Source organism: Octodon degus, unplaced genomic scaffold (assembly GCF_000260255.1).
Source record: "Octodon degus isolate 3935 unplaced genomic scaffold, OctDeg1.0 scaffold00056, whole genome shotgun sequence".
NCBI lineage: Eukaryota > Metazoa > Chordata > Mammalia > Rodentia > Octodontidae > Octodon > Octodon degus.
Genome location: NW_004524632.1, coordinates 7,026,422 through 7,035,124, shown reverse-complemented (window position 1 = coordinate 7,035,124; position 8,703 = coordinate 7,026,422). Strand labels below are relative to the sequence as shown.

At 55.6% G+C, this 8,703-nt stretch overlaps 2 protein-coding genes and 1 long non-coding RNA gene across 12 annotated transcripts in view; 1 reads left to right on the top strand and 2 right to left on the bottom strand.

Moving 5' to 3' along the window:
- Positions 1 to 727: 727 nt before the first annotated feature.
- Hoxb2 (homeobox B2) lies at positions 728 to 3,243 on the bottom strand. The gene is made up of 2 exons (XM_004633662.2): positions 2,322 to 3,243; positions 728 to 1,582 (listed from the first exon to the last, which is right to left on the bottom strand). The coding sequence occupies exons 1-2, from the start codon at positions 2,716 to 2,718 to the stop codon at positions 906 to 908; spliced, it is 1,074 nt and encodes a 357-aa protein (XP_004633719.1). The 5' UTR covers positions 2,719 to 3,243; the 3' UTR covers positions 728 to 905.
- A 451-nt stretch (positions 3,244 to 3,694) lies between these two features.
- LOC111817352 lies at positions 3,695 to 6,538 on the top strand. Its single transcript, XR_002821578.1, has 3 exons — positions 3,695 to 4,471; positions 6,041 to 6,125; positions 6,466 to 6,538. It is a non-coding gene; the product is annotated as an uncharacterized LOC111817352 (long non-coding RNA).
- A 1,401-nt stretch (positions 6,539 to 7,939) lies between these two features.
- Positions 7,940 to 8,703, bottom strand: part of Hoxb3 (homeobox B3) — a 52,785-nt gene continuing 52,021 nt past the window's right edge. For all 10 annotated transcript variants that reach the window (XM_023718028.1, XM_023718027.1, XM_023718025.1 and 7 more), the window contains one exon: positions 7,940 to 8,703. This exon is cut by the window's right edge and continues 155 nt beyond it. In XM_023718028.1, coding sequence (XP_023573796.1) covers positions 7,963 to 8,703 — 741 coding nt within the window. In that variant the 3' untranslated portion in view covers positions 7,940 to 7,962.

The window sequence follows — 8,703 nt, the reverse complement described above, 5'->3', positions numbered from 1 at the left end:
GGGGTGGGGGCGGGGCGGCCGGTGCGCGCGCCGCTGTCATGGCCGCCGACGCAGCGTCCTCCCGGCCGCGCCGCCGCCATCTTGACGCCGTCCTCCCGACCTCCTGTTTCTCGCGGCCTGGAGTCTCCCCGGCTCTCCGCGGGCCTAGCGTCGGCCCGCTGGGGTACTGCTCTCCATCCTCGGTCGCCCGGCGACACCCCGGACCCCTGCGCAGCCCGTGGCCTGGCGTCTCCGGGCCCGCTCCACGCTGTGGGCGCTGCCGCCAGGAGCTGGGCGGTCCGGCCCCCTCGTGCAGCCGGCGCTCGGAATCCTGCCCAGGCCTCGCGTCCTGTCCCCGACACACCCTCTTCCCGCCAGGAGCCCTGTATTTCTAAGCAGAGGCCCCAGCATCCGCGCGACGCCTAGGTCACCCGCCTGGGCACGGGCCCAGGGCGAGCCCCCGCGCCCTTCCGCAGAGGAGGCCGCCCGCTCGTCGCCTGGAGCCGGGCGGGGAAAGGGCCGCGGCCGATACAAACACTCATTTCGTGTTATAAAGACATTTATTTAACCTATGAAAATAATGTACAATAAATACTTTCCCCTTTTTCTATTATTAAATAATTTTAATAAATAATCTACGGCCTAAAACTAAAAAAAAGGAAAAAAGGCCCCTCTGGTTTTAAGAAAGCCCCTCCCCCCGAGTTTAATCATTCCTGAGATTTCGTTGCAAGGATTCTACCAAACGGAATTCTTTTTTTTTCTTTTGCGTGATTTGAAAATAACGAAGTAAGGAGTGGATGAAACGCTAATTCAGTAGTACCTGGATGTTTAGTAAAAACATAAGTAAATGCGACTGGGGGTGCAGAAGGCTGGTTCTCCCCGCGGCCGCCCGGAGCGCGGGCCGGGACGCTGGGAGGACGCGCGCGTCAGGGAAACTGCACATCGATGGCGCACAGCGAGCTGGTGAAGAAGTCCAGCTCCTCCTCGGAGAAAGGGACCGGGCTGTGCAGCGAGCCCTGCGCCGGGGGCGAGAGGCCTTCCCCGGACAGTTGCAGGCAGGAGTCTGCGGCGAAGAAGCTGAGGTCGGGCAGGAAAGGCGAGTCCTGGCGCTCCAGGAAGCCGTCTTCGAGCGAAGGCTCGGTGTCCAGCGCGCCGCCTCTGCGCAGCGCGCACTCGGGGCTCGGCGTCCCCGCAGCCTCCGGCCCGGGGCCCGGCACCCCTGGGAGTCCCGGCGCGATCTGAGCCGAGCCCAGTCGAACGTCCAGCGCCCCCCGGGAGGCGGAGGGGCCGCCTGGGCTGGATGCGGCTTCCTCGGCGGCATCGCCGGCGTCCTCCAGCGCTCCCAGGCAAGCGGGATCCCCGTCGGGCGGCTCTCGCTGCTGCGTCTGCCGCTTGTGCTTCATGCGCCGGTTCTGGAACCAGACTTTGACCTGCCTTTCGGTGAGGTCCAGCAGGGCTGCGATCTCGACGCGGCGCGGCCGGCACAGATACTTGTTAAAGTGGAATTCCTTCTCCAGCTCCAGCAGCTGCGTGTTGGTATACGCCGTGCGCAACCTGCGCGCCCCGCTGCTGCCGCCGCCGCCCTCAGCCAGTCCGGGCCCATCTGCAGGGAAAGCAGACCTGGCGTCAGGCACAGAGGGCCGTGGTCCCAGCCCAACGGTGGAGACCACACCGCCGCCAAAAAAATAGCATCGGCAGACTTGCTTGCTCGCGCTCCACCCCCGCCCAAGTGGCGCGCCCCTCTGCTTTTCGGTCCTTTCCGCCCCCTCTTTTGCTGGCAGATTGGGTTCCAGTCAGGGCAAAGCATTCAGAGCCGCCCATGGGCAACCACGGGGTGAGGAGCCGCTCCTTCTCGCTCCCAGAACCCTAGGGACCCCCTTCCAAGTCCTCCCAGTAGACCCCTCAATTCGGAACTTTCCCATTCAACCCGGAGAGTGGGTTCACGGAGACAGCGCCTCACCCCTTTTCCTTACTAGCTGTAAATGCCCCCCTCTTCTAGAGGTTGGAAAGGGCGGAGGATCGCATTTTTCCTACACCCCAGATTCAATTCCAGCAACAACACTCATTCTGTTACGAAGAGGCTGGTTAGAGACCTCGATCGAGTCCCTTTCGGCTAGCACACAGAAAGCGTTTCCCCGAACTACCTTCCAAAATCCGCTATGGGAGAGAGGAAAAACGCTGGCCGCGGCCAGGCCTGAACCCCAGCGGGACATTCTGCCTCCCCATCCCGGGGATACATCCACTAGGAAACCCCAGCAGGCTGGCCACCTTTTTTGCACCCCCACCGCTCTTTCAACCCCTCTCCAGCCGCCCCCACGCCGCACCCCACAGCGCTCACCGACCTGCGGGCGAGCCAACCCCGGAGGCCGGGACAGAGGCTGCGGCCGGGGCCGGCGACGAGGCGGGTTGGCTGGGTTTCTTGGTGGATTTCTTCTCTTTCATCCAGGGGAACTCGGGGGCCGGGGATGCAGCGGGGACAGGCGGCGGGGGCTGCGTGGGTGGCGGTCGAGCAGGCCCATCTTCGGCTCGCTTTTGGCTCCCGGGTCTCTGAAGGGTGGAGGCGCTGGACTGGAGGCTGGGGAAGGTTTGCTCACAAGGAGGAGGAGGAGGAATTAATGTCGACTCCTTGATTGATGAAGTTTGAAATGTCTCCAAGACAGCGGGGAAGGAAGTCAGACACTCGGCGAGCGATGGCTGGCTGTTTATAAAACCAATCTCCCTCTCAAATTCAAAATTCATGGCTTTCAGTGGTGGGGGAGGGGGCTGCTGGGGGGGCGCCAGGAGGGAGGATCGGAAGGGACCCCCCCTCCTGCCCCCCCCAGGTTTCTGCAGTGGAGCGATTTTGGGAGGGGGAGATTTTGCTCTCGCTCTCTCTTGCTCTTTTTTTTTTTTAAAAAATTGAGCCTTTATTATTATATATTGCTGATAAATACAAGCGTATGGGGACTCTCTCTATTAAGCCCAGGACTCCAGCGAAATTGCAGGGAATTCGTGGTCACGAGACTGGCCTCCGCCAATCGCTTGTCTAGGTCTGCTGGAAAACAGAGAGCATTATTTGCTTTAATTGATGCAAAAACTCCAGAGGCCCAGGACCCGAGTAGCCCCCGTTCCTAGAGCAGTCCTACACATCCTCTTTGCCACACAACTACCCTTCTGAAAAGCTGGGCCAACCTCTTCCTCCTTTTCTTCCCAGCATGGGAGGTTGTGGGACCCTGGCAAACGGCTGAATCCTGGGAAGCAATAGCCCCATTCCCGAAAATTTTCATAGAGTAAATGAATGCTTTCTTTGCATGGCCGGCAATATCCTCTCTCCCACTCCCCACAAGAAAGATGAGTATCTCCTTGCGCGGGAGGAAGAGGGAGGCGAGAGGAGAGGCTTCCACCCCTTGGGGAGGGCCCCAGTTAAGCTACAGATAAGGCAAAGAAGGGATTTACAGCCAGCAGCTCCTCCAGTGCATCTCAGCCCCTAAAAGCTTCAGTTAAATCTTGGAGAAAGTGGACAGGCACTTGCAGACCGCCTCAGAGGAGTGAGCTAGATAGAGGGTGAGTGGCACGTTGGGGCCCCGCTGGCCTGCATGGCCTGTGGCCTGGCGTCCCTCCTCTGCCAGTGTTGACAACACAGCCCCAGGAACTGTCCACCTGCCTTTCTGTGACGCCTGCACCCCAATAGGACAGGAGGGTTTGCAATGCAGATGTGCCCACTCCAGCCTTATGTGCGCGTCTCTACACAGGAGTGTAAACAAGAACCAAAGTAACCCTGGATTTAATTCTCAGACCTCAGGTCAATATGCAGGAAGGGGATCCCCTCCCCCGGACAAAAAAAATATTCTCCCTGTGATTAGTCTAAAGAACATGCAGCCTGCTAAGAAAGAATTCCCTGAGGAAGGCGGGAGTGGAAATAATAACCACTAGGACAGTGTTCTATTTTCTGGCCTCTGGGAGAAAATGTTTGTTTATTTTATTTTGAGGGGCCCAAGACAGTCTGAACTTTAGTGAATGCTATAATTTGCTAGAGGAGGAGGCAAAGATCCAGCCACAAGCAATTGATGGGAAACTAGGCCTCAAAGCAGAAAATGAAAAGTCGATGGGGGGAAGATTTTTAAATAAATGGGTCAGAGGGACGGAGCGGAGATGAGGCGATCAATCTTAGCCCCCTGACAGCTCCCTCCGATTGCATCAAAGAATTCGGCTCTTTGGGAAAGCAGAAGGAACAGCCGAAATTCCGCATCCCTTAAAAAGGCCTGAGGGAGGGGGTGGCAAAAGAGAAAGGTGATTCTGGGAGAGCCGGGAAACAGATGGGAAATGGGGACAGAGGGAAGGCGCTGAGTTGGGTGGAAAGTTTGCCCGGAGAACTCCCACGGCTCGGGCCTCCCCTCCCCCTCCCCGCTCCCTGTCGCCCAGCCGGGAGAAGGCTGCTTAGCAGGGAAATGGCATCTCAGCCTGGAGCTGGAGCTAGAAACTTTCTGTCAATGTAACATCCGCGTGGGTGGCGGTGAGTATTTAAAAAGGAGGGCAGAGAAGCCAGAGGAGAAGGGTGGGGGTGGAGAACAGCCGGCTGGATCGAGGGAGCTGGGGGTGGGGGCTGCAGGCTCAGGGGGGCTCGGATGGCCGAGAGCTGCGAGGAGCTGGGCCAGTAGAAAACCATTTTTGTCCCTTGGAGGTGTGGAGGGGGTGGGCAGGGCAGACGCTAAAGAGTGGCTGCCTGCAAATTGTGCAGGGAGGCCTGGGAGCGTTCTCTCGCCTGCTGGTCCCGTGGTCACCTCTGCAGGTTTTCAAACGACCACTGCAGCTGGTGGCGAGCAGGATCCAGGGCTCCACTAGGCACCCTGGGCCCAGACGGACCTGGCACAAAATACTGCTCTCTAGTCCTCGCTGACAGATTTTATGGCCAGATTAGTGAAGAGCGGAAAACTTGGGTGTTAAAGGGGCTGGGAGAGCCCTCCTTACCCGGGACAACCCGCTCCCGCCCCCCTGTTGTGCTGGGAATTAGGGAGCACAGACACGTTACCCAAGTCTTTCTGCTCTGAGCGCTTGGAATCTCGCAGAGGGAAGGGAAGGGGACACCAGGCCAAATTGGTCTTTTTATTTGCAACCCCAGCCGCAAGCCCAAGCCCTCCTTTTCTCCTTCTAGCTAAATTCTCTCTTGGCCTGCCCATCTCTCTGCAGCTAGATAAATAAGCGACCCATCCCACCCCCAGAGCCAAACCTGGGGCTTCATAGAGTTACATCATTCAGAAAATGTTATTCAGAGAAGAGAAAGAAAGACCCTTGAGCGTTATTTGATCCCAATCAAACTTTGCACGCTCTTCTGCCTTTAAATTATAGCCTGACCCAATGCTAAATTGCTTGCTGCCTGGATGAACCCAGTCCAGTTAAAAATCCTTCTGGAGGGTGTGTGTGTGTGTGTGCAGAATTCAGGTTGCTTTTTTATTGTTATTTATTGTTGCATAAAGACTGTAATTACTAACCTTGGATTGCCAGGATGCAACATAAAAATGAAAATCAGCTTTCGCTTTAAGGCTGAGGGCCAGGATTGATTCTCAAACACCCCCCACCCCACCCTCACCAAATATATGCTCCTAATTAAGCCATGCGGGTGCATCGCTTACAATTAGAATTATGCAACTCTCGAGCAAGCAGCCATCGCTTCTCTTTCAACGAATTAGCTCCATATTTCAGCCACCCTGTCTCCTTGCTCTTATCGGCTCCAGCGACACGGTGGTGACATTTCATCTTTGACAGACCCTCTCTACCCTTGCTCCAGTGCGATGAAACTTTTATGGAAGCGAGACTAAGAAATGAAGTTTTCCCAAGGATCCTGGAGACAGCGCCGCACATTAGCCTGGGGACCATTTTATTTACGTTTGGAACCAACGTTTTCTCCTCTACTCTCTTCCTCTTTCCCTGGCAAAGGCATTCAAAATCCCCCTCTCCCTCTGCCCTCAAGCTTTATTTAGTGATTTAATTTCACTTTACTTTTAAGGTTTAACCCGAGAGGCCTAGGCGTCAGATTTTCTTTCTTTCTTTTAAGATTAATCATTTTCCTTTGTTTTCATTTTAGACCCAATGGTGGTTGGGCTTCAGGTCACGTGACGACTTCTTTGTGGCTCCGGAAGCAGACTGTGAAGTTTCGCTTAGAAGAAATAGTAATCAGCCAGATTTTTGTTTTGTTTTGCTTTGATTTGGGTGGGAGGGTGGCGCAACAGAGGTTATAGCCAATGAAGGAACCAGACCAAAACCCAAGCAATGAGAAAAAGGGAGAGGCAAAAAGCTAGACAGACAGACCCGAGGTACCAAAGAGCCCTCTTCCCACCCCCAACTCCTCACTTCAGTCTTAGCCAAGGAAGTTGGCACAAGGGTGCTGGCTCCTATGAGTGATTTTTAAATAATCCCTGTATTTCAACCCCCAAAATATCAAAGGACAGATGGGGACCTGGGAGGTGGACAGAAAGGCCAGAGAGGGTCTGTGATGTTTTCCTTCCCTAGGGGCAAATCTGGCATTCAGGAGCCTGGCCTAGCCCTACCTTCTCAATTGGACCACCAGGACAAGATAAAATTGATAACAGAAAGTTTATTCAAGAATTGTTTGACAGACAACCCTTTTAAGTAAGGAAAAAAGTAACTACGGAATAACAAAGAAAGGTCCAAGAGGGAATTAACTAACTCTACAAATTCAGGTCTGTACAGTGATGATTAGGAGCTGAGTTTCATGCCTTTTAGAACTAATTACAATCGCTCATAAGTACGAGGTTAACATAAATCTACAGCTCTTTCTAGAGTACAAGAAAACTAAAATAGCTGGTTTTACATGACAGGAAACACAACGTCCTTTATAACAAGTAAATACTAAAAAAGTACAATTTCTTCCTTTCTTCCTCATATAAATACATAATGTAGGGAGGATAAATAATACAAAAAGAAAATATTTTAACAGGCTATAACCAATAAATATATATGAAAATGTTCACCAGAACACACGCTTTTTGAGCAATGCTAGGCTCCTACCGGCCCAGACATCTCTCACAGTTGTTTTTATATCCATTAAAATGTAAACTCTAAGTGCAACAAAAGTGTCCGTCAGCAGGCTGAGCGAGGCCCGCAGGCCCCGCTGCAGCCCCTGCCTGGGACAAACAGTTTGTTCAAATATACCCTGTTTTCACGTTGTCAAGAGAGCAACAGAAGAAAAGTGGAAAAAATTCATGTGGCTGATTGCTTTCTGCAGAGAGAGGGGGATGAAAGATAGACCAGGAGTTCAGATGAGGGGCCCAGAGCAAGCCACACTTCAGTCCTTGCCTGCCTCGGCCTCCTAACTTTTCCTTCAAAGAAAAAATATATATATTTATACTCTAGGCAGCTCTGCCTTTCAGGATCTGTCACCATCCCTGAGCCCTCTGAAAACTGTCACTGACCTGGGTGAGGCGTAGGTGTGTGGTGGGGCGGGAAATCTGGAAATGGGAGCCTTGGCCCGAGGACCCTCAGGCAGAGCCAAGCGAGACTTCAGGGAAGCGGGCGGGGACGTGCTTTGTGCCCTTGGGTTTCAATGTGTTTTTGTTTTCTCAAGGAGAATGAGAGGGGGAACTATCAAGAGTTGGGGATAACCCACAGAGATAAAAGGTAAGTTGTTCGGCTGGTGGTGGCCTGCCTAACCATCTTTTTTTGTCTGTTTGACTGTGCTTCTCTGCCTGGCCTAGCTCGTGGTAGCTCGCTCTCCTCTACCCTAACCCTCTCCAGCAAGGAATTCCAACTTGGTAGCGCCGGTGCCCTGGAGCTCCTGGGGGTCAGATCCAATCTGCTGTGAATTCCTTCCCGAAGGGTTGGCAGGCAGATGGAACTGGGGGCTGGAGGACTGAAAAGCAGCCCCTCTGGCTAGGGGGGAGGGAAGGAGCCCCAGGCCTCAGGGCCCTGGCGCTCCCCTCCCTGCGTCCCCCCCAGAGCTCAGCGGGTGGGGGGCTTGCCCCGCCCTTGACCTACCCCTCGCACGCATCACAGGTGTGTTAATTTGGGCGCTTCTTGGATTCTACCCTGAGGAGGAGGCGCGTGGTGAGAGGAGAGGTCTGTGTAGGTAGGGTGCGGGTCGCAGGGCCCGTGGTGTTGACTGGGGGCCATCGGGGGCGCCCCGTTGTAGTCCAGGTTCCCCGAGGGGTGGTGGGAGAGGTGGTTGAGGCCGTAGAGGGAGGGCCCGGCAGGGGGCGGCAGCGGATCCGCGTAGCCGCCCCCGCCCACGTACACGGGGCTGCCCTGCAGGGCGGGCGTGGCGTAGGCGCCCCCGTTGGCCTGCAGCACGTGGGGCTCGTACTCCGGCACCGGGGTCGGGGCGTACTTCTGCGGGGCGCCGCAGCCCTTGAGCGGGGGCTGGTAGCTGGAGGGCAGCGCGTAGGCATTCTGGTGGGCTTTGCCGAAGGCGGGCGGGGACGGGCTGTCGTAGCTCGGGGTCATGGAGTGTAAGGCGTTCATGAAGCCGGCCGTGGACTGCATGGGCTGCGGGGGGCTCCCGGCGGGAGAGGGGCCCCCGGAGGAAGAGGCCAGCCCCTTGGCCTTCTGGTCCTTCTTGTACTTCATGCGCCGGTTCTGGAACCAGATCTTGATCTGGCGCTCGCTGAGGTTCAGCAGGTTGGCCATCTCCACGCGGCGCGGCCGGCACAGGTAGCGGTTGAAGTGGAACTCCTTCTCCAGCTCCACCAGCTGCGCGCTCGTGTACGCCGTGCGCGCGCGCTTGGACGCCGC

Excerpts from the sequence above, each read along its gene's own strand:
- Hoxb2 (XM_004633662.2), bottom strand. The coding sequence starts at position 2,718 with ATGAATTTTGAATTTGAGAGGGAGATTGGTTTTATAAACAGCCAGCCA. Across the intron at positions 1,583-2,321 it reads CGGGGTTGGCTCGCCCGCAG|ATGGGCCCGGACTGGCTGAG; the intron begins GTCGGTGAGCGC and ends CTTTCCCTGCAG.